The sequence below is a fragment of the Artemia franciscana genome, chromosome 17 (assembly GCF_032884065.1).
Source record: "Artemia franciscana chromosome 17, ASM3288406v1, whole genome shotgun sequence".
NCBI lineage: Eukaryota > Metazoa > Arthropoda > Branchiopoda > Anostraca > Artemiidae > Artemia > Artemia franciscana.
This window is the reverse complement of record NC_088879.1, coordinates 32,241,479-32,265,838: the sequence shown is the minus strand read 5'-3', so window position 1 is coordinate 32,265,838 and position 24,360 is coordinate 32,241,479. Positions and strand designations below refer to the sequence as shown.

The following is a 24,360-nucleotide window of genomic DNA, read 5'->3' as shown; positions in this document are numbered from 1 at the left end:
AAAAACAACAAAGACTAAGTTGAAATCTGTAAACTCAAGGCTTGGATTCGTAACTTCTACCTGCTGAGCTTGTTGCTTTTTATACTTTTTTGCATTTAGATATAATGCAAACGGATTTTCGGTAAGCAGGCTTTCTCTTGAGTTACAGGCAGTTAAAATTCTATTGGTAGACTGTCTATTTGTTTGTATATAGAAGAGAAAAGAATATAGAGAGCTTGCATCAGTGACTGCTCCTTCTTTGCTGTAGTTCTGGTTGAAATTTCAGAATAAAGACATTTACAATATAAAATTCGTGTAATAATTTTTGTTCCAAGTTTAGCCTCAAGTGTTTTAATGTCAAAGTAGAAATCCTGCCGAGGAAGGCTGAGAATGCAATAAAACATATACAAACATTATATATAAAAAACAAAAATAGCAATTTCAAAACTTTTTTATTTGGTTATCGTCTAAGCTCCCTCAGTGTCGTTTTCTATTTTTGTGATAAAAAAGAGTGATTTTTCCTAAAACATTTAAAAAGGAAATGGTACAGTCACAATCAAACATTTCGTGGTAACGAACTGTAGTAAGGAGCGACCCGGCTCAATAATAAACGAAACTCTAAAAAACGGAATTTTGATACTAAAAGATACATTAAAAGAATCAGATTTTCATGCTGATTTTAAATATATAAGTTTCATCAAATTTAGTCTTTATCATCAAAAGGTATAAGTATGAGAAAATGTGCCTTATTTTAGAAAATAGGGGGAAACACCTCCTAAAAGTCTACGAATCTTGACGAAAATCACACCATCGCATTCAGCGTATCAGAAAACCCTGTTGCAAAAATTAAAGCTCCTCAAGCTCCTATATGCAAAAATATAGAATTTCGCATTTTTTGCCAGAACACAGATCACGGGTGCGTGTTTATTTGTTTTGTTTATTTTTATGAACAAAAAGATAAAACGGTATAACTAATAGTTATAAATTTCATCTTGTCGTTCCTCTTGTACCTCTACTATTGCTCCCCTCCCCAATTGACGCCACTGACAACTACTGTATTAAGCCCAAGCGGTGAGTAGGCAAACCACGTTATGGAGCTCTGGTAATAATTTTGTTCCAAGTCTAGCCTCAATGCTAGACTTCAATGTTAAAGCAGAAATTTTGCTGAACAAATTCTGCTTGTCAATTTGTTGCTAGGGATGGAACAAATTCTGACGTGGCTCTTCTCCTGGTCCAGCTTGTTACGCAATGGCAGTTGTCAGGATTAACAGACAGTTATCAATAAAAGGTAAAAAAAAAGGTAAAGAATACGGCATTAGACTTTACGGTCCATACCGGCGGTGCTGATCTCCGTTTCTTGGCCCTTCAGCCAGGAAGTGCAATGGGGGGTTGGGGGCCAGCCATCCTGTGCTTTCGCACGCCCTTCCTGTTTACCTTCTCCATATTTCTCCAGGTACCCATTTAGAGCTGGGTCGACTCTGGCTAAGCTTACAGAGTCACGCCACTGACCCCCGTCCCAAACTGAAGAATTGGGTACACTAGGATTCGAACCTGCGTCCTCTCAAACAAGGGATCCCGAATCCAGCGCACCAACCCACTCGGCCAGGACGGCTCACAGTTATCAATGACAGACAATGACAGTTGACAAGGACAATGACAGACAATTGACTATGAAAGACAGTTGTCAGTTGTCAGAAACGAGGCATCTAAGCAGGGGAGAGGACATAGGAGCTCAAATCCTCCTCCCTTTCTGAAATTAAATAAAAAAAACAAGTTTTTTTTAACTGAAAGTAAGGAGCGACATTAAAACTTAAAACGAACAGAAATTACTTCGTATATGAAAGGGGCTGCTTCTTCATCAACGCCCCGCTCTTTACGCTAAAGTATGACTCTTTCTCTCATCTCTTCTTTCTAAAACAGTACAAAACTTTAGCGCAAAGAGCGGGGCGTTGATGAGGAAACAGCCGTTGATGAGGAAACGGGGACTGTGGGGGAGTAAGTCGTCCTCAAAGAGATAGTTATTAGTTATATGGTTTTTCGACTACGCTGAATAAAATGGCTATCTCAGAATTTTGATCCGTCGACTTTGGGAAAATAATTAGCGTGGGAGGGGGCCTAGGTGCCCTTCAATTTTTTGGTCACTTAAAAAGGGCACTAGAACTTTTCATTTCCGTTAGAATGAGCCCTCTCGCAACATTCTAGGACAACTGGGTCGATACGATCACTCCTGGAAAAAAAAACCAACAAATAAACACGCATCTGTGATCTGCCTTCTGGCAAAAAATACAAAATTCCGCATTTTTGTAGATATGAGCTTGAAACTTCTACAGCAGGGTTTTCTGATACTCTGAATCTGACGGTGTGATTTTCGTTAAGATTCTATGACTTTTAGGGGGTGTTTTCACCTATTTTCTAAAATAACGCAAATTTTCTCAGGCTCGTAACTTTTGATGGGGAAGACTAAACTTAATCAAACTTATATATTTAAAATCATCATTGAGATGCGATTCTTTGGATGTAGCTATTGGTATCAAAATTCCATCTTTTAGAGTTTGGTTACTATTGAGCCGTGTCGCTCCTTACTACAGTTCGTTACCACGAACTGTTTGATTATGTTGCTTTATGATCTTCAGCAGCCATGTGTCAGTAGTCTTTGACCAATTTTGCCCTTTTAACAAATTTTGTTTTGACCAATTTTGACTAATTTCACCAGTTTTGACCAACATCACTGTTTTGACCAATTTTGCCCTTTCTTTGACCTCCACCCAAAAAGTTCCGATGGTTGTGACTAATTGCAGTCTTTCTAACGGGATCTATCTAAGGTCTATCTAAGGGGAGTATTTTGTCTTTGGATTTCAGTTGCGTTTAAACTTGGGTAAAGTCGGACTATAATTTTGTCTTACCTTCTTTCAGGATTCTGTTTGAAAGTCTGTTTTTTTTTAGTTATTGAATGCGGGGAACCCAAATGAAGGTACAATTAATTAGAAATCCCTAAATATCTAGCTTATTAAAAGAAAAATAGTCTTCTAAGTTTTACAGAAAATCACCTTTATAAAGAGCAAACTTTTAAATGCTGTTTCAATGAAGTCCTTGTATGCTCTTGGTTTTTATACGATTTCTCCAAACTTTTCAGTTTTTGGAGATTTTAGTTCTACTCTTTTACTGTTAATTACGTTTTTTTTCTGTAACTCTTGGCTTAAGTGGGCTTCTTTTAATCAGGATTATGGATATAAAATTTACTCACTTTTTTGTTAGCTCATGAAAGTTGGTTTCGTACGTGGTGAAGTGACCCAAAAAGGGAATCGTTAGGTGGCATTTAGCTGTTTTTGTGTGAAAACTTGAATAGTGATGATTAAAAAAAAGGTGAAAATGCAATAACTTGGACTGCATGAAGCAGTATAAAATGATTGAGAATGTTGCAAGGGAAAACTTAATCGTACTAAGAAATGCCTAATAATATTTTTTGGAAGGCTCTTGAACTTTGGCTAGGAATGAACGAATAAAATTTACATAAAGTTTTCCATGAACAAATCAAACTTATTGATGATTTATTGATGGTCCTAGATAATGTGGAGTAATGACTGTTGTATTAAAAAAAAAAAAAAAAACTTGCATATTCTCTGTAAAAAAGAATAACTTTGTCTAAATCTTTACATTTTTCGTATGGTTTGATATATCATAATTTGATTTGTATTGGGAGATCTGAGGGCCAGTTTCGAAAGTTGTGATTACATCCGTCTAACTACAGAAGCATATATTTCTAATTGCGACGTCTGCACCTCACCCTCATCGCCTTCAACACATAATTTCCCACCCAAGTCGTTGATGTAACAATGCCCAGAAGTTTTTTTTTAACGGAAAACAGAAAGAAAAATGACTGAAACACACGGATGTTTTAGCCATTTATCGTATTTTGCTTTTTTTTTTCATTGGTAAGGTTTCCAGACGTGTAGCGCCGATGCTCGGGTTTTTATCAGTATACGATAAGAAATCCTTCTTTTTACATGTTAAGTCATGAAATTATGCTACGAAAATTTATTGTCAGTGGAAGACTTTCGGCAAGACTCAAATTTCCTAACTTAAATATCACACCATAAATTTTGTCCTGACCTTAATTTCAATAAAATAGATAAGTGCTCTTTTGCATAAATGAGGACCGCACCTCCCATATGAAAAACGCTCCGGAGGATCCAACTCCCAACCCTGGCTTACGGTTTTTGTTTTGGTGCCATGATTGAAACTTATAAGATCTGCCAACGACACTCCACAGTTCAGTACATCATCATCTTTAACTACAGTGTTAAACTGCACCGGAAGAGTTCGCTCTCATCTATAGTAAATACCCCAGATCAGTGGCTTCATTCAAGAAAGAACTTGATAGTTGATAAGAGGCTTACGCATGTTTTCTGTATTAATTTTTTTTTATTATGAAAAAGCGTATGCCTATAAAGGGTTTGAAATATGAAGGTATGTCCCGGAATTTTTTGTATTTTCTTATATAATTCACCCTTTTCGCCTTTTCTCAAATTTACACTCTTCTAAAAGTTTGGCCCGCTTCCTTAACTTCGGAAAAGAATCAATCTTACGAACATTCAGCTTTTGCGCAAATTTGTTTGACATGAAAATTAATACTATTGGAAAAATTAAGTCCATGTGAGATACCTTGAATGAAAAGATAATGCAAATATTTTGCTCTTAAATTTGGCACTGTTTCCTAATATCATTTAGATAGTGCATAAATTTTTTTTTCTTTTTATTTGTTTAATAGCCTTTTTCCTACGGCCACTCCTTGGAGGTTTTGTCCTTGTTCTATATTAATTATCATTTTTCTTCTCTGTGGAAACTATATTAGCTAGAAAGAATTCTTTTGTAAATTAAATTAGGAGAAGCAAAAAGTGTATAAATTAGATTGCTGGATCAATGCGACGTTGGATTCTTGTAGAAGTTGTATGCTACACAAACAGTAGGCCAGTCGAAAAGAGAAAAAAGACATGATCAAAGATGTTGAATCTCCATAGGACAGAACTCTGAAGTTACGGTGGTATGTTACACTACCTTCTAAAGCCTTTATCAGCAGTGACAAAAGAAGAACAAAAACATAAAAAGAATACAATAAAAAGCAGAAGAGCATAACAGAGAAGAGCAAAAAAATTAAAAAGAAAAATCCTTAACTAAGCAAACAGAAAGCTGCTAGGAAAGAGAGAAGTGACACGATGAAATAAGTCAAGTCCCAGCAGAACAAAAAATCGACCTTACTTCGGATGTTGTGCTCTAGCTTCAGAGGCCTCCATCGGCAGTGATCTAGATATGAGCAAAAAGTTGAAAAAGAGAAATCCTTAACTAAATAAAGAAAGCTGAGAGAAAAGAGAAGTGACATGATGAAATAAGTCGAGTCTTGGCAGAACAGAGAGTCGAACTTACATCCGATTTTGTGCTCTACCTTCGGAGGCCTTCATCGACAGTTATCTCGAGAAGAGTAAAAAGATGAAAAAGAAAGATCCTTAAGTAAACAAACAGAAAGCTTCTGGAAAAGAAAGAAGTAAATGATTTAATAAAGCGGAGCAGGACAAAGAACCGAAGTTGCATTTGCTGTTGTGCTCTACCTTCAAAGGCTTTCATCTGCAGTGTCCTCAAGAAGAGCAAAAAGATGAAGAAGAAAAATCCATAATCAAACAAACACAAATCTATTAGAAAAGAGAGAAGTGACATGATGAAATAAGTCGAGTCCCACCAGGACAGAGAATCGAACTTACTTCTGATGTTGTGATCTGCCTTCGGAGGCCTGTATAGTCAGTGATCGAGAGAAGAGCAGAAAGATGAAAAAGAAAAATCCTTAACTAAACAAACAAAAAGGTGCTGAAAAAGAGAGAAGTGACATAAGGAAATCAGTTGAGTCCCATCATGACAGAGAATCGAACTTACATTTGCTGTTGTGCTCTACCTTCCGAGGCCTTTTTTCGGAGTGATCTCGAGAAGAGCAAAAAGATGAAAAAGAAAAATCCATAACTAAACAAACAGAAAGCTGTTAGGAAAGAGAGAATTGACATGATGAAACGAGTTGAGTCCCAGCAGGACAGAGAACCAAACTTACCTCTGATGCTGTGCTCTACCTTTGGAAGCCTTCATCGGCAGTGATCTAGAGAAGAGCAAAAGGACGAAAAAGAAAAATCTTTAACTGAACAAACAGAAAGCTGCTAGGAAAGATAGAAGTGAAATGATTAAATAAGCGGAGCAGGATAAAGAACCAAAGTTGCATTTGATGTTGTTCTCTACCTTCAAAGGCTTTCATCGGCAGTGACGTTGAGAAGAGCAAAAAGTTGAAAAGGAAAAATTCTTCACTAAACAAACAAAAAGGTGCTGAAAAAGAGAGAAGGGAAGTGATGAAATCAGTCGAGTCCCAGCAAGACCGAGAACCGAACTTACATCTGATGATGTGCTCTACCTCCGGGGGCCTTTTTTTGGAAGTGATCTCGAGAAGAACAAAAAGATGAAAATAAAAATCCTTAACTGAACAAACTGAAAGCTGCTGGAAAAGGGAGAAGTGACATGATGAAATAAGTCGAGTCCCAGCAGGACTGAGAATCGAACTTACATCTGATGTTGGGTTCTCTCTTTAAAGGCTTTCATCGGCAGTGACCCCGAGAAGAGCAAAAAGATGAAAAGGAAAAATTCTTCACTAAACAAACGAAAAGGTCCTCAAAAAGAGAGAAGTAACATGATGAAATAAGTCGAGTCCCTGCAGGACAGAGAATCGAACTTACGTCTGATGTTGTACCCTACCTTCCGAGGCCTTCATCGGCAGTGATTTCGAGAAGAGCAAAAAGTTGAAAAAGAAAAATGAATAAACAAACAGAAAGCTGATAGAAAAGAGAGAAGTGAAATTATTAAATAACTGGAGCAGGACAAAGATTCGAAGTTGCATTTAATGTTGTGCTCTACCTTCAAAGGCTTTCATCAGCAGTGACGTCGAGAAGAGCAAATAAATGAAAAGGAAAATTCTTCACTAATCAAAGAGATGGGTGCTCAAAAAGAGAGAAGTCATGATGAAATAAGTTGAGTCCCAACAGGACAGAGAATAGAACTTACATCTGATGTTTTGCTTTATCTTCGTAGGCCTTCATCAGCAGTGATCTTGAGAAGAGCTAAAAGATGAAAAAAAATCCTTAAATAAACTAAGAGAAAGCTGCTAAAAAGAGAGAAGTGAGATGATTAGATAAGTGGAGCAGGACAAAGAACCTAAGTTGCATTTGATGCTGTGCTCTACCTTCAAAGGCTTTCATTGGCAGTGACGTCGAGAAGGGCAAAAATACGAGAAGGAAAGTTTTTTCAGCGAATAAACAGTAAGGTGCTCAAAAAGAGATAAGTGACATGATAAAATAATTCCAGTCCCAGCAAGACAGAGAATCGAACTTATATCTGATGTTGTGCTTTATCTTCGGAGGCCTTCATCGGCAGTGAGCTCGAGAAGAGCAAAAAGATGAAAAGGAAAAATTCTTCACTAAACAAACAGAAAGGTACTGAAAAAGAGAGGAGTGACATGATGAAATAAGTGGCGTAGGACAAAGAACCGAACTCACATTTGATGTTTTGCCTTCGAAGGCAGTGACCTCATCGGCAGTGACCTCGATAAGAGTAAAAAGATGAAAAAAGCCATTAATAAAGCAAACAAGAAGCCACTCAAAAAGAGAAAATTGACATGATTATATAAGCGTAACCCCAACAGGAAAAAGATTTGAACTTACAATTGCCATTGTAAGCTTATATTTCCTTAAAAAGTGTTCATCGTCAGTGACCCCGAGAAGAGCCAGAACTAAAATTAAATAAAACCAACAGTAGGCCACTGTAGAAGCGAAAAATAATATGACCAAAAAATTTTCGATCTACGTAGGATAAAAATTTAAATTGGGATTAATATCTTTCACTGCTATAAAGACCTTCATCAGCAGCGAGAAAGATACGAACAAAAAGATAAAGAAGGAAACTAGAACCCGAAAATAAAAGCCATAGTATCGATATGAATGGCTCTGATTGAACTATTGAAATATGCCGTACTATACAGTTACTTTCGAAAGTATAACGCTGAAAGTATTACCTTCAGTGTTCTTCTATTTGTTAAATATGTTTTTTTTTAAGTTTATTTCACACTGTTTTTTTTTATGTCAAACACAAGTTTGGTAGCCATAAGTTGCTTGTCAGAACGGTTTTTAAATAAGACCTTATCTCATTTTTTGTATAAGAAAGGCATCATCAAAAAATTGCAATCGCAGTTAACTTTGAATACTCAATGTCAATTGAGTTTTCGGTTCGCTGGCTTTGGCTAAGGTTGGCAATTTATAGCCCAAAGATTTCAAAAAATGCAATCGCGTATAGCTGTTGAAGGTGGTTGATTCTTTCCTGTTTTATTTTTGTTCTATTTAGCACTTTTTAGTGATTTTTGCTATTTATGTTTATTTGCATTAGACTTTTACTGAGTTTTTACGGAAATGACCTATTGTTTCTGGTTTGTCTTAATCGTTTTTGTAGTCTTAGCCTTCTTGTTTTTCTGTTGATTGTTTTATTTTATTTTTGGTTTTATATTGTCTTTTCACATTCCTGTTGTTATATTTTTTGCTACTGAGTAGAGTTGAAATATTTAACGTCGTTTTAAATTTTCTATCTTTTTTGGCTTAAAACAATTCCTTATTTTTAACAATGCTTTAATGCTTGTTTAACTAGCGTGAGTGAGTTTTTGAGGTTATAATAAGATTTGTTTATGGGCGAAAAATACGGAAAAAGAAATCACGCTAGGAACCAAGAGAGAGCTACGCTCGTTCAGAAGATCCTCGAAAAAAAATGTTTGATGGAGGAATGGGAGAGAAGAGGCTAAAATCTTAAAGAGACCTTTACTAGGTAAGGGGTTGTGACTAGGTAAAAAAAAAATCTTGAAAACACCTTACTAGGTAAAGATCTAGGTCTGGGAAAAATAAAAAAAAAACTTTAAACGATTTTTCTTGGTAAAGGCTAGTAATGCAACCATGAAATAGATGAATAAGATAACCCGTCTTCAGTGGCAAAATAGTGAGCGGTTATAGTTTTATTTAATGTTGGGTAGTAAATATTTCATATAAGGTACTATAACAGATTTTAATTTTGCATTGTTCAGTCTGAAATTATTGGCTAAAATTATGATTTGTTACCTTATTGGAAATCTAGACCTCTTGCTGTTCTCTAAAGGGAGTATATACCTTCCAAAATACGAAAGAAGAAGTAAGGCAAGAGAGCAGAAGGGAGGGGGAACAAGAATATCTGAATTATGAAAATAATCTGTTGGATTCTGAATGTCAAAATGCCCGAGTAAGAAATGCATACCTTCAATTCCATTAATATTTCATTTGAATATTTTTCGATTGAAGGTAAGATGTGAAGCAGCCTTGGCGCTGAAGATATTAGATTCATCATCTGGTCGAAGAAGTTTTGACGAACTCTTTATGACACCGAATGATTTTTTGTCCAGTATGGATCATATTGTTAGGTAAGCTAATGTTTTATTTTTCTTTTATGCTAAAGGCTTATGTGCAAATGATTCCATTAGGTTTCGACTAAATCTGTCGGACACAATGAGTTAGAAATACTGGGTAATTTATATTGATTGTGGGAAGAATTTGCAAGATAGTTGATTTTGACAACCAGTGAGAACGCAGGTTATGATGACTCGTCGTTCGTTTGAGCTTAGTCTTTCAAGACGCATGTATTTTGATGTTTAGTACAAAGAAAAGTAAGTCCTTAATTATTTTTGTATCAGACTTCATAAGGGAAATACAAAGTTTTAAAAGTAATATATAAACTCTGCATCGCATCAAAAATCACATTTGCAACATTGTTCAGTATGTCTGTGATTTTCATAAGCATGTCTTAGATTTTTGAAATTTGCCAAAGTTCTTTGTAGATTGCACAAGGGTTTAATCTGCCCAAGAAAAAAGACATTTGGACATTCCTCAATATTATGATGTTCGATTTCTCTACTCAAGGATTGCAAATCACTAAAATATGAAGGGTGGGGGGCAAGGATTATTTTTCATTTTTTATGGCACTTGGTATTTACCAAGTGATATATAGCGATCGCAATTTCGTCCGTGTGTCTGTCTGTCCCGGTTTTGCTAGTTTGGGCACCTCCAGATAAGCTAGGACGATGAATTTGGCAGGTGTATCAGAGACCAGACAATATCAAGTTATAAATAGTCGTTTCCCCAGTTCGACCATCCGGGGGGGGGGGGGAACGGTTAATTCGGAAAAACTAGGAACAATGAGGTATTTTTAACTTACGAACGGGTGATCGGATCTTAATGAAATTTGATATTTAGAAGGATGTTGGGTCTCAGAGCTTTTATTTTAAATTCAGATTGGATCTGGTGACATGGGGGGAGTTGGAGGGGGAAACCTGAAATCTCGGAAGAAGCTTAGAGTAGAGGGATCGGGATGAAACTTGGTGGGAAGAATAAGTACAAGTCGAAGATAAGGGACCGACATAACCGGAACGTATCCGCTCTCTTTGGTGGAGTTGGGGGCGGGGGTTGGAGTAATTCGGAAAAATTAGAAAAAATGAGGTACTTGTAACATACCAACGGGTGATGGGATCTTAATGAAATTTGATATTTAGAAGGATATTGTGTCTCAGAGCTTTTATTTTAAATTCAGATCGGATCTGGTGACATGAGGGGTAGTTGGAGGGGGAAACCTGAAATCTTGGAAAACGCTTAGAGTAGAGGGATCGGGATGAAACTTGGTGGGAAAAATAAGAACAAATCTTAGATAAGTGATTGCCACAATCGGAACGGATCCGCCCTCTTAGGAGTATTCGGGGGTCGGAGTAACTCTTAAAAATTTGAAAGTTTGAGGCATTTTTAACTTACGAAGGAATGATCAGATCTTAATGAAATTTGATATTTAGAAGGGCCTCATAACTCAGATATCTCATTTTAAATCCTGGCCGGATCCAGTGTCATTGGGGGGAGCTGGGGGGGTAATCTTGAAAAACGCTTAGAGTGGAGAGGTAGGGATGAAAATTAGTTGAAAGAAGAAGCACTAGTCCTAGATATGTGATTGACATAACCGGACCGAATCCGCTTTGTCTGGGGGATCTGGGGGAGGGGGAAGGGATCTAATTCGGTAATTCAGAAAAATTAGAAAAAATAAGCTATTTTGAACTTACAAATGGGTGATTGGATCCTAATGAAATTTGATTTTTGGAAAGACCTCGTGTCTCAGAGCTCTAATTTTAAATGCTGATCGGATCCGGTGACATTGGGGGGAGTTGGAGGAAGAAACCAGAAATCTTGGAAAACGCATAGAGTGGAGAGGTCGTGATTATACTTGGTGGGAAGAATAAGCACAAGTCCTAGATACGTGATTGGAATAACCTGACCGGATTGGCTCTCTTTGGGGATTTGGGGGGGAGGTAATTAGGAAAAATTAAAAAAATGAGGTATTTTTAACTTACCAACGGGTGATTGGATCTTAATGAAATTTGATATCTAGAATGATCTTGTGCGTCAGAGCTCTTATTTTAAATCCCAACCAGATCCGTTGAAATTGGGGGGGGGGGGGGAGTTGGAGCGAATAAAATGGAAATCCAGGAAAACGTGAAAATTGAGGTATCTTTACATTAAGAATGGGTGATCAGATCTTAATGAAACTTGATATATAGAAAGATTTTATGTCTTATTCAATTCAATTCAATTTATTCGAATAAAACTAGAATATAACACCAATAATAATAAAGATCCTGGAAGCGAACTTGTTGAGGACCATAACCACAAAAAATTGAAAATGAAGAAGAGAGAAAAAAGAAAAGAGAAAACATGGGTAACTAAAGCAAATTGAATAAGAATTTAGAGAGTTATAATATCAAAATTTTAGTACATTGTTATACAGCGTGCGAAAACTTGTGGATAGCTTGACACTGGAGGGTATTATACTCCATTGAAGTATAGATTTATAAATGGGGGATCCCTGGGTGGAACTAGAGACACACTTGGGGACAATGAAGGAACGGTTGGATGAACGGAGACAGAGGCCTTCAGAATTATTAATATTAAAATAAGATAATAATTGAGGAGGAAGATTTTTATGGTAAGCGGAGTATGCAAGGTATAGATTTAATTTTTTGATGATTTGTTCAAAAGGGATAATACCAAAATCAGAGTACAAGTCCTGGGTGGGATATAGTCGGGGCAGCCGAAAAACTGCTTTGATGGCACGGTTTTGGGCAGATTTTAATTTATTGGTAACTGAAGGAAAAGTGTTGCCCCAAACAGATCCACAGTATGAGATATATGGGTCAATAAAAGAGTAATAAAGGGTGACAAGGATATCGGGAGAAGAAAATAATTCGCACAATCAATCATACTTACCTGTCGCAAAATTATGGCTCTGATATAGGACACGTGTGTTGCAAATGATAGGGAGGAGTCTATGTGGACACCAAGAAACTTGACAACTTCGACCTGTGGGAGGAGATTGGTAGAATATTTTAGGCCAAGTGCTTGCTGAGCTTCATTTTTTTGTAAGAGGTTCGAAATAATACAACCTGACTTTTCTTGATGTTAATGGTCATGCAGTTAACTAGACACCACTCCTGTACTCTATTCAGAAGGGTTTGAGTAGAGGCGACGACGGATGGTAAATTAGGACCGGTGATGAAAAAGTTGCTATCGTCAGCAAAAAGTACTGGGTGCACTGATGGACCCAGGTCCGTAACCAAATCATCAATATAAAGGAGAAAAAGTATTGGGCCAAGAACAGAGCCTTGTGGGACGCCCCTTCGGACAGGTAGGGGATGTGAAGTCAACCCGCCCAGACTCACACTCTGTACTCTACCAGAGAGATAAGAGCCAAAACCATGAGAAAGGAACTCCACGAATCCCTAAGTTGTTGAGTTTACTTAATAGAACACTGTGATCAACCATATCAAAGGCCTTAGAAAAGTCCAGAAATAAGCCCAATACAGTATTTTTAAGGTCAAGTTGGGAACGTATAAACTGTGTGGCGTCTATTAGTGCATGAGCAGTTGAAAATTGGAACGGAAGCCATATTGATGAGGAGAAATCAACGAATCTGAAGAATGAATCCCAAATAAAAAGGGAGAAAGACGTCGGAATATAATTCTCTCGAGCACTTTAGATATAACTGGGAGAAGTGAGATTGGACGATAATTACTTATCTCAGACGGATCGCCTTTTTTATGAATCGGGATAACAATTGCTGATTTAATTTGCTGTCTTCAATGCTGTCTTCGATGCTATATTTTCAATTCAATTTCTAGTGCTTTGGCGAATCTTTTGCTTCTGGATGTGCTAGGACGATGAGAATTGGTAGACGTGTCAGGGACCTGCTTAAATTGACTTGATAACAGACGTTTCCCAGATTCGGCCATCTGGGGGCTGGAGGGAGAGGAAAAATTAAAAAAAATGAGGTATTTTTAAATTACGAATGGGTGATCGGATCTTAACGAAATTTGATATTTAGAAGGACGTCGTGTCTCACAGCTCTTATCTTAAATCCCGAACGTATCCGGTGTTATTGGGCGGATTTGGAGAGGGAAATGAGAAATTTTGGGATGAAACTTGGTGGAAAGAATAAGCACAAGTCCTAGATACGTGATTGACATAACCGGACTGAATTTGCTCTCTTTGGGGGAGTTGGAGGGGGTGTGTGTTAATTCGGAAAAATTAGAAAAATTGAGGTTTTTTTAACTTACGAACGGGTGACCAGATCTTAATGAAATTTGATATTTTGAAGGAATTCATGTCTCAGACATCTTGTTTTATATCCAGATCTGGTTACATTGAGGGGAGTTGGAAGAGGTAATCGGAAATCTTGAAAAACGCTTAGAGTGGAGAGATCGGCATGAAACCTGGTGGGTAGAATAGACAAATATTGTAGATACGTGAGTTATGTAACCGGACTGGATCCGCTCTCTTTGGGGGAGTTAGGGGGGTCCAGGGCTGTGTCGAGTTCGGTGCTTCTGGACGCGCAGGGACGATAAAAATTGGTAGGAGGGTCAGGGACCTGTACACGTTGACTTGACAAAGTCGTTTTCCCCGACTCGATCATTTGAGGGGTTGAAGGGAGAGGAAAAATTAGAAAAAATGTGGTATGTTTGACGTACGAATGGGTGATCGGATCTTAATGAGTTTCGATATTTAGATGGACCTTGTGTCTCAAAGTTCTTATTTTATATCCTGACCATTATTAAGCCTCTGGTTTTTCTTTTAAATCAATCTATTGATTCTTAGAATTTTGCTAGAGCTCATGCCATATGAGCTCTTAGCTCTTGTTTTTCAGTGAAGATACAAAGAAAAGTATTCTTTATAAATCGAGATATCTAGATAAATTCTAGATAAAATCTTCATAAAATCTAGAGGAGTCTTTTTTTTGATTTTTTTTTAATGAAATTACCCAAAAAAACTTTTTTTTTATCTAGAAGGGCGCAATTAACCTCAATTGGCGATTCCGTTTCTACTATTCTCAGGTGTTTCCATATTAAAATGAGTAATCCATGTGGTTGAGTATAAAGCAACTGAAGAAGAAAGAAATGGGAAAAGACATTTGAAGATGTGGCTCATTGTCTTTCAAACTCCATGGCTATTTTAATTTAGTAATGTGCAAAGGGGAAGAAATCATGAAAGGGGAAATAGAACAACAGAAAATGAAGGAAAAGAATTTATAGACTGGACTAGGTTGAAAGCATTATAGAAATCTAATAGCCGTGGTAATATGTAAACCATAGAGACTTGAGTGGGTGAGACGGAATGGCAAAGTAGGCAGACATATTTGGCTCAACTGACTTAGCACTGTTAACGATTCTCAATAATAATAGTAGAATAGAAATGCAAGAAAGGAGCATTGTTATTAAATTGGGCTTTAAAGTAGTTCAGAGATTCTGTTCATCCTCTTTTAGTTTTCTTTCTTGTGGGCAATTTGCGGACTGGTTTCCTTAATTTCAGCTTTAAAATAGTCTGGAGACTCTGTTCAATCTCTTTTATTTTTCATTCATGGAGCCAGACTGCTAACTAGTTTCCTTAATTTCAGCTTTAAAGTGGTCTGGGAATTCTGTTCATCCTCTTTTAGTTTTCTTTCTGAGAACCAGTGTGCACACTGGTTTTCTTTGTTTCAGCTTTAAAGTAGTCTGTATACTCTGTCTGGAAGGTGTGGCTCTTTGTCTTTCAAAGTCCATGGCTATTTTAATTAAGTAACGTGCAAAGGGGAAAAAAATCAAGCAAGGGGCAATAGAACAACAGAAAATGGAAGAAGAGAATGAGGTTGAAAGCATGATAGAAAATCTGATGGCCTTGGTAATATGTAAACTATAGAGATTAGGGTGAGATGGAATGGGAAAGTAGACAAACCTATCTGGCTCAACTGGCTTAGCACTGTTAACGATTCTTGATAATAATAGTAGAATAGAAATGCAGAAAAGGGGCATTTTTATTAGATTGAGCTTTAAAGTAGGCTGGAGATTCTGTTCATCCTCTTTTAGTTTTCTTTCTAGGAGGCAATTTAAGGACTGGTTTTCTTAATTTCAGCTTTAAAGTGGTCTGGAAATTCTGTTCATCCTCATTTAGTTCTTTCATGAAGCCAGTTTGCACACTGGTTTCCCTTGTTTCAGCTTTAAAGTACTATGGATATTCTGTTCTTTATTTTTTATTTTTCATTCATGGAGCCAGATTGCAAACTAGTTTCCTTAATTTCAGCTTTAAAGTGGTCTGGAAATTCTGTTCATCCTCATTTAGTTTTCTTTCGTGGAGCCAGTTTGCTCACTGGTTTCCTTTGTTTCAGCTTTATAGTAGTATGGATACTCTGTTCATTCTCTTTCATGGAGCCAGTTTGCAGATCGGTTTCCTTGATTTCAGCTTTAAAGTAGTCTGGATATTCTTCTCATCCTCTTTTAGTTTTCTTTCCGGGAGCCAGTTTGCATACTGGCTTCCTTAGTTTTAGCTTTAAAGAGTTTTAAAGTAATCTTGATATTCTGTTCATCCTCCTTTAGTTTTCATCAGTGGAGCCAGTTTGCACAATGGTTTCCTTAATTTCATGTTCAAAATAGTCTGAAGATTATTTTCATCCTCTTTAGGTGTTCATTCGTGGAGCTAGTTTGCCGATTGCTTTCCTTGATTTCATCTTTAAAGCAGTCGGGAGATTCATTTCATCCTCTTTTTTTTTCTGCGAGCCAGTTTGCACTGTGTCCTTTGTCTCGGCTTTAAAATAGTCTGGAGTTTCCGTTCATCCTCTTTTAGTTGTCTTTCTGGGAGTAAGTTTATAGACTGGCTTCCTAGTTTCAGCTTTAAAGTAGTCTGGATATTTTGTTCATCCTCCTTTAATTTTCTTTCTGGAAGCCAGTTTGCACACTAGTTTCTTTTATTTCAGCTTTAAAGTAGTATGGATATTCTGTTCGTCTTCTTTTAGTTTTCTTTTTGGATGTTAGTTGGCAGACTGCTTTTCTTAGTTTAAACCTTAAAGTAGTCTGGAGATTCTGTTCATCCTCGTTTAGTTGTTTTTCTGGTATTTAGTTTGCCTGCTGGTTTCCTTAGTTTCAGCTTTTTCTGGAGAGTTTTTTCTATTCTCTATTAGTTGTCTTTCTTGGAGTTAGTTTGCAGACTGCTTTCCTTAGCTTCAACCTTAAAGTAGTCTGGAAAGTCTGTTCATCCTCTTTTAGTTTTCTTTCCTCGAACCAGTTTGCTGACTGGTTTCTTTAATTTCAGCTTTAAATAAGTCTTGAGGTTCTGTTCATCCGCTTTAGATTTCTTTCTGGGAGCGAGTTTGCAGACTGGCTTGCTTAGTTTCGGCTTTAAAGTACTTTGGATATTCTGTTCATCCTCTTTTAGTTTTCCATCTGGGAGCCAGTTTACACACTACTTTCCTTGTTTCACCTTTAAAGTAGTTCGGAGATTTCGTTCATCCTCTTTTGGTTTTCTTTCTGGTAGCCAGTTTGCACACTATATTCCTTGTTTCAACCTTAAAGTAGTCTGGATATTCTGTTCATCCTCTTTTAGTTTTCACTCTGGTATTTAGTTTCGTGTACTGGTTTCCTTCGTTTCAGACTTAAAGAAGTCTGGAGATTCTCTTATCCTCTTCTAGTTGTCTTTCTTGGAGTTAGTTTGCAGACTGCTTTCCTTAGTTTCAATCTCAAAGTAGTCTAGAGATTCTGTTCTTCCTCTTTTAGTTTTCTTTCTCGGAGCCAGTTTGCACACTAGTTTCGTTTGTTTTAGCTTTAATGTAGTTCGGAAATATCGTTTATTCTCTAATGTCATTTAGTTTGAGCTTTAAATTACCCTGGAGATTATGTTCATCCTCGTTTATTTTTCTTTCTGGGATTCAGTTTGCAGACTTGCTCAAGAGACTGCAGCAAGCAGACACTAATATTTCCTACCCTCGTAGCCCACCTTGTTAAGTGCTTTACTCCTCCTTCCCTCTCATGAAGTTCCTAATTCCCGTTAATCCGTTTTATGATTTCTTTTGAAACACTAACCTATATTGCTATCAACTTTTCGTGTTTAGATGATAGGATGGGTTCATTTCATATAAAGGTTTATTAATTCTTTTGTTGCTTTTGGGTATGGTTTAATTAATCAAAGTTATGAAGTCGATTCCAGTTAAGCTATTTTACTTACATTAATGTCTTGCAGTCTGTTTTGTATTTTATAAATTGTTTAAATATGGGCTAAACACTATTAGACATAATTACATGATTATTATAACTATAGTAATTATATAAATCTTCTTGAAATCAGGGACTCAACTTTTTTGCTTGAAAAAGGAGTGGTTTTCTTCTTAACACCTAACTGTAGCCTCGAATCACAAAACATTAACAAAGAATATCTTATTGCTAGTTACCATTGAAAGAAGAGAAGATACGTTTGATCTAATTAATTTTCAGGATTGGAATCTTACTACTTTTCTAGAATAGCTTGAAATACAACAATGGTTCTCGTTTTCTTGTAAAAGAAAATAGGTATGACGACCTTGCATGGAAAGTAATTCTCTGGCTTTTAACTACGAAAGGGGAACTTTTTGGGAGGGTGTAAAGAAGGAGCTTTGAACATATTGGAAAGGAAAGTAAAACAGTTCAAAATAGGGATGATACCTTTTTATTGACAGTGAAAAATAAAATTATTTATGGGGATATGGGGATAATGTGACCAAGGAGGTGTCTAAATATATTAACACCCATAAGAGACATGCAAATGTTATAAATCAACAGTTTTAGTTTTACTGCTGATGATGAACACTGTATATGTGTTCGAAATATCCAGTTAAATAATTTTATATTTCACTGTCAATAAAAAGGTATCATCCCTATTTTGAACTGTTTTACTTTCGTCATGGAAAGGCAGTGTGGTCTTCGAAGTTATCTACGTCGAGTATATAGGGATAGTGTGACCAAGGAGGTGTCTAAATATATTAACACCCATAAGAGACATGCAAATGTTATAAATCAACAGTTTTAGTTTTACTGCTGATGATGAACACTGTATATGTGTTCGAAATATCCAGTTAAATAATTTTATATTTCACTGTCAATAAAAAGGTATCATCCCTATTTTGAACTGTTTTACTTTCGTCATGGAAAGGCAGTGTGGTCTTCGAAGTTATCTATATTGGAAAGGAGGAGCATTTGTAGCTTAGTTGGCCTCAGGCAGCTTGGTGCTGCAGTGAGTTGTTAGTTGTAGTAGTAGTAATATCCAATGTCAAGTGAGAATGTTTTACTTACAGGGTTTAGGGTTATTTTGACTTTTTCTTTTAATTTATTTGCCCATTGGCCATGGGCAGGATCTTGAACGCTAAATAAATCTACTCATATATTTTTAAACACCGTTTGGTCCAAGAGCTAAATACTAAATACATATATCATAAGTTTTTTTCCTGCATTTCCTGTTAATCAGTGAATCACTTAACAAATATATGAGTTTAATAGCTTTTTGCTGTCAACTCAATAAAGCTATGGTGGCGGAAAAACAGAGGGGGGGGATTTTCTTTCGTAGTTAAAAGCCAGAGAATTACTGTTCATGCAAGGTCGTCATACCTATTTTCTTTTACAGGAAAACGAGAACCATTGTTGTATTTCAAGCTATTCTAGGAAAGTAGTAAGATTCCAATCCTGAAAATCAATTAGATCAAACGTATCTTCTCTTCTTTCAATGGCAACTAGCAATAAGATATTCTTTGTTAATGTTTTGTGATTCGAGGCTACAGTTAGGTGTTAAGAAGAAAACCACTCCTTTTTCAAGCAAAAAAGTTGAGTCCCTGATTTCAAGAAGATTTATTTAATTACTATAGTTATAACAATCATGTAGTTATGTCTAATAGTGTTTAGCCCATATTTAAACAATTTATAAATACAAAACAGACTGCAAGACATTAATGTAAGTAAAATAGCTTAACTGGAATCGACTTCATAACTTTGATTAATTAAACCATACCCAAAAGCAACAAAAGAATTAATAAACCTTTATACGAAATTAACCCATCCTATCATCTAAACACGAAAAGTTGATAGCAATATAGGTTAGTGTTTCAAAAGAAATCATAAAACGGATTAACGGGAATTAGGAACTTCATGAGAGGGAAGGAGGAGTAAAGCACTTAACAAGGTGGGGGAAGTGTGTGATGGCCTAAGGCAGCATGATGCTGCTACGAGGGTAGGAAATATTAGTGTCTGCTTGCTGCAGTCTCTTGAGCAAGTATGCAAACTGAATCCCAGAAAGAAAAATAAACGAGGATGAACATAATCTCCAGGGTAATTTAAGGCTCAAACTAAATGACATTAGAGAATAAACGAAATTTCCCAACTACTTTAAAGCTGAAACAAACGAAACTAGTGTACAAATGCCTCCGAGAAAGAAAACTAAAAGAGGATGAACAGAATAATCAAGACTACTTTAAAGCTGAAACTGAAGAAGCAAGTCTGTAAACTGGCTCCCAGAAAAAAATCAAAAGCGGATGAACAGGATCTCAAGACTTATTTAAAGCCGAAACTAAAGAAACCAGTCGGCAAACTGGCTCGAGGGAAGAAAACTAAAAGAGGAAGAACAGAATCTCCAGACTACTGTAAGATTGAAACTAAGGAAAGCAGTCTGCAAACTAACTCCAAGAAAGACAACTAGAAGAGGACAAGAGAATCTCCAGAATTCTTTAAACCTGAAACTAAGGAAACCAGTACACAAAACTAAATAACAGAGTGAAAACTAAAAGAGGATGAACAAAATCTCCAGACTACTTTAAGTTTTGAGACTAAGGAAAGCAGTCTGTAAACTAATTCACAGAAAAAAAAAAACTAAATGAGGATGAACGGAACCTCCGAACTATTTCAAAGCTGAAACAAAGGAAAATAGTTTGCAAACTGGCTACCGGAAAGAAAACCAAAAGAGGATGAACGAAATCTCCGAACTACTTTAAAGGTGAAACAAGGAAACTAGTGTGTAAACTGGCTCCCAGATAGAAAACTAAAAGAGGATGAACAGAATATACAAAGTACAAAAAGCTGAAACTAACCAAGCCAGTCTGCAAACTAGCTCCCAGAAAGAAATCTAAAGCGGATGAACAGAATCTCAATACTTATTTAAAGCTGAAACTAGACATATGTTGATGTTTCATCTGAAATGACTTGTCAATCTAATACCGCTGGTGTCCCGTAAGGGTCAATACTTGGTCCCCTACTTTTCTTAATTTGTATGAACGACTCGAATAATCCAATGAGAATATTTGGTTTAAATTTGCAATTTGTGGATGACACTGCGTGTACTGTCGCAGGGAAAGATGTGAGCTGTTTGAAACTTGCATTGGAAGCAGCTTTCAACCATCTTCTATTGTAGCTTGAGTCAAATTACCTAGCTCTTAACGCTGATAAAACGAAATTTGTCGTTTTCTCGCGTTGTAACGCTGCAGTTCCTGAGCTTCAACTAATTGAATCAAGTGATTTTAGAAATAAAAATTTCACGAGCAGCAACTATGCGATACCTCGGAGTCCTCCTTGACTCTAATCTATCATGGAAGCCTCATATATCTAATCTGCGGATGAAATTGGGGAGAAATATAGGTATAATGCGAATACTCAGGTCATCCCTTCCCTTTGAAGCAATGAGATCACTTTATTATGCACTTATTCATTCTCATTTAATGTTTTCATCACTTGTTTACCTTAACACATTCGGTTCTCATATTATGCCATTTCAGAGACAACAGAACAAAGCTTTGCGGGTCCTTAAGAGCTACTTGCCTTCCCCTAATGTTATATCCAGCGAAGTTGTTAGCTGATTCTCTGTATTGCTTCCTTAATATTCTTCCTTTAAGACATTTTGTGACGGTTGAATCTATCCTCTTCGAACTGAAATATGACCGTGGTTTGCTTCCCTCGTTTTTTCGTTCCTCAAACCTTTTCCCACTTAAAAGTATTGACCACGGACATCTAACTAGAAATTTCAATAAGTTATATCATATTCCGGTATTGGAATATTTATACGTCTAAATGGGATACTTCAAAATCAATTAAAACAGCTAAACGAAAACTTAAATTTATGTTGATTTATTGATAAAATTTTTTGTGATAAGTGAATTGTTGTTGGTTGGTAGGGGTCACCTTTGGGATGTTAAGTTTGTTCCCATTTTATATGTGTTTTTTTTTATGATACTGGACCTAGGCATTCTCCAGGGTTCTTGGTATCTTTTATTTATTTTTATGTTTATTTCGCTGGACGCGTCAACGGGTGGTGCTGTTGACCGGGCATTTGACGGGGGAATATGTTTAATTACACTTGTTTGAATTGCATGTAGTGAAGTATGGATGTTGTATTTATTTACAGAAGTTTTTTTCCATCCCGTGCATTACGAATTTGTCTTCTCAGCCGGACTCTGGACATTTTGTAACTTATTTATTATTAAAATGAACCCGAACCTGAACCTTGATTGATCTTCTCATTACCCAGTATCACCTCTTCACCTTCACTTATTCTTTGTCTTAGTGACTTTGTCTTCTTGACATTAATTTTCAAACCCGTTTGGACTTTTACTTCCCCGTTTGATTCTGCGCCACCCAATTGCCTTTGCTGTGTTACTTAGGTCAAAGTATATCAAAACGACCCATATAAATGGGGATAGAAAGCAACTTTACTTAACTACTGATTTAGTACGAAACCAGCTACTAACCTCATTTCCTACCTTAACCACAACAACATTATTCTTATGCATTGGACTAATCACTTTAACGTGTTTATCTGGTATACTATCTTTATCTTCTGCACCTCTAAGTCTAAAAGGTATCATCATACTAAGTAATGTACGTCCTACAGAAACCAGGCTAATGTCTCTATGATTATCACACTCACTCTTATCACCTTATACATTTTTGGTAAACCTTGCCACTCCATCATGTACCGCAAAAGATTTTTTTTGGGGGGGAGGGCATATAGCCATAGGTGCACTAAGTCAAAATTTCGCTGGGTAGCTGTGTATTTAAATGTGGGGCGGGGTGGTAGTTCATATTCAATGTGCAAGCAAGGGATGTTCTTAAATTGAAGCATGACAAATCAAATAAAGATGGTTATTCTAAATATATTTGTAAAAGTGTGGGTGGTGAGGTGATGACAATACATGTAGGCTATAATAGATTTTTTTTTTTTTTTTTTTTTTTTTTTTTTTTTTTTTTTTTTTTTTTTTTTTTTTTTTTTTTAGCTCACTTCATGGATGTTAGATTGGACGTTATAGAGAGAGTCAAAAACTTCACAAGCTATTATAAGCCATTCATCCTTCTTAGTGAAATCACCAGAATTATTCCTTTTTCTATCTCTACGAACCGCCCCCATTGTCCGAAAACAGTATGATGTTTTTAAACAAGGAACTCTGTAGCTCGGTATTGGCCACAAATGAATTTTAAAGAAGTTTAATGAACGACTTATGTATATAATCAATTCATTCATAGTATTGAATGCCAAAGAGAAACGTCAGTGGCAAAAAATGGCAAAGCGAAACGAATGTTCGTCAATTTTCGACGAAACTCAAACTGGCACTTGGAAACTAACATTTACATCCAGATGATTGGAGTTTTTAAGTACTCTATACTTAAATACTGAAATTATATTAATAATATTTAAATTTCATTAAATACTTAATATAATTTTAAAACCTAGTATGCTTAACATACTTTAAGCTCCCTACCTTTAGTGCCTCCATGAACTTCAGAAAAGTGACCTAAAAATCTATTATTTCCTTGCAGAGGAACAGTGAATTAAATCCTCTCACCCCTGCTTTGCGTTATTGCTCTTAGCTTCTTCTAGAAAGTGATTAAGGGGACCAAGTCATCTCGTCAGTTGGAAAAAATTTGGGGAGGGGAGGGCCCCTCTCCAAAATTGGGGACTCCTCTGCACACGGCCTTGTCCCTAAGTGTATCTGGAACTCATTACGTTTCAGTGTATTCGTGAACTCAGTACTGACTCTAATATTGGCCGATTAATATCTCAACTTCTGCGTATTCTAAATTTCCTATTGAGATATGAATGCAAAGTCGGATTTTTCCTATTGTTTGTTTCGTCGTATGTAATAGTTCCATTGGCCCTTTCTTGTTATCGCGCCCAATTTTGGAAGTGTTCCACATTTCTTCCCGTGAAAATAAACTGATACTATAGTTGTGAAAAATATGTAGGAATATCAAATTTCCAAAGATATTTAAGTAGACAAAAAAGAAGTCATATTTCTTGTAGGACTTAAGGCACAAGTCACATTTCTTAAGTCACAGTCTTAGTCACAAGTCACAATCTTAAGTCATATTTCTTATCATATAGTTTAAGTTCTAGAGCCATCATTCTAAAATCTATAGCTATTAAATCTATCGAAGATATAGATAACTCACGTTTATCAGTTTTCTTCGTGTATAATTTTTTTATTTTTTTTATTATTTTATTTTCGCTTATGTTTTTTTTTTCAATCTAATTTTCTTACAAATTTTTTCTACAGATTGACTACCGTAAGATCGAGACGCTAAAGTAGCAAGGGAGATAAATCTTTCAACGTCACTATATTGACGCGAGTAACTTAATGCTCTGTTTTCTAACTACTAAGAAAGTCCTTAATATCCCACTCACGAGGCGTTTTATGAGGACATAATTTACGTCCCCTCTTCTCTTCTTCATTGTTATTGGATTGTTGGATTCGATTTTTTACTCGTTCTGATTAATGGCTCCACTTTACTCTGGACATGGTATAAGGTGTGAATTCTATGCAGTTGCCCATTCAGACTTATTAATCTGGCTGAGAATGAAAATTTTTCTTTCTGATTGGATTTGGATCAGATATTTAAAATATGATATTCGAAATAGGAATGAAATCTTTTAATCAACAGTGAAACAAATATAAAAT

At 36.3% G+C, this 24,360-nt stretch overlaps 1 protein-coding gene across 1 annotated transcript in view; it reads left to right on the top strand.

Annotated features, from left to right (window-relative positions):
* LOC136038146 (nucleolar protein 6-like) overlaps positions 1-24,360 on the top strand; it is a 246,634-nt gene that overhangs the window by 80,707 nt on the left and 141,567 nt on the right. Inside the window, exon 10 of the mRNA XM_065721187.1 lies at positions 9,372-9,490. Coding sequence (XP_065577259.1) covers positions 9,372-9,490 — 119 coding nt within the window. The remainder of the gene's footprint in view (positions 1-9,371; positions 9,491-24,360) is intronic.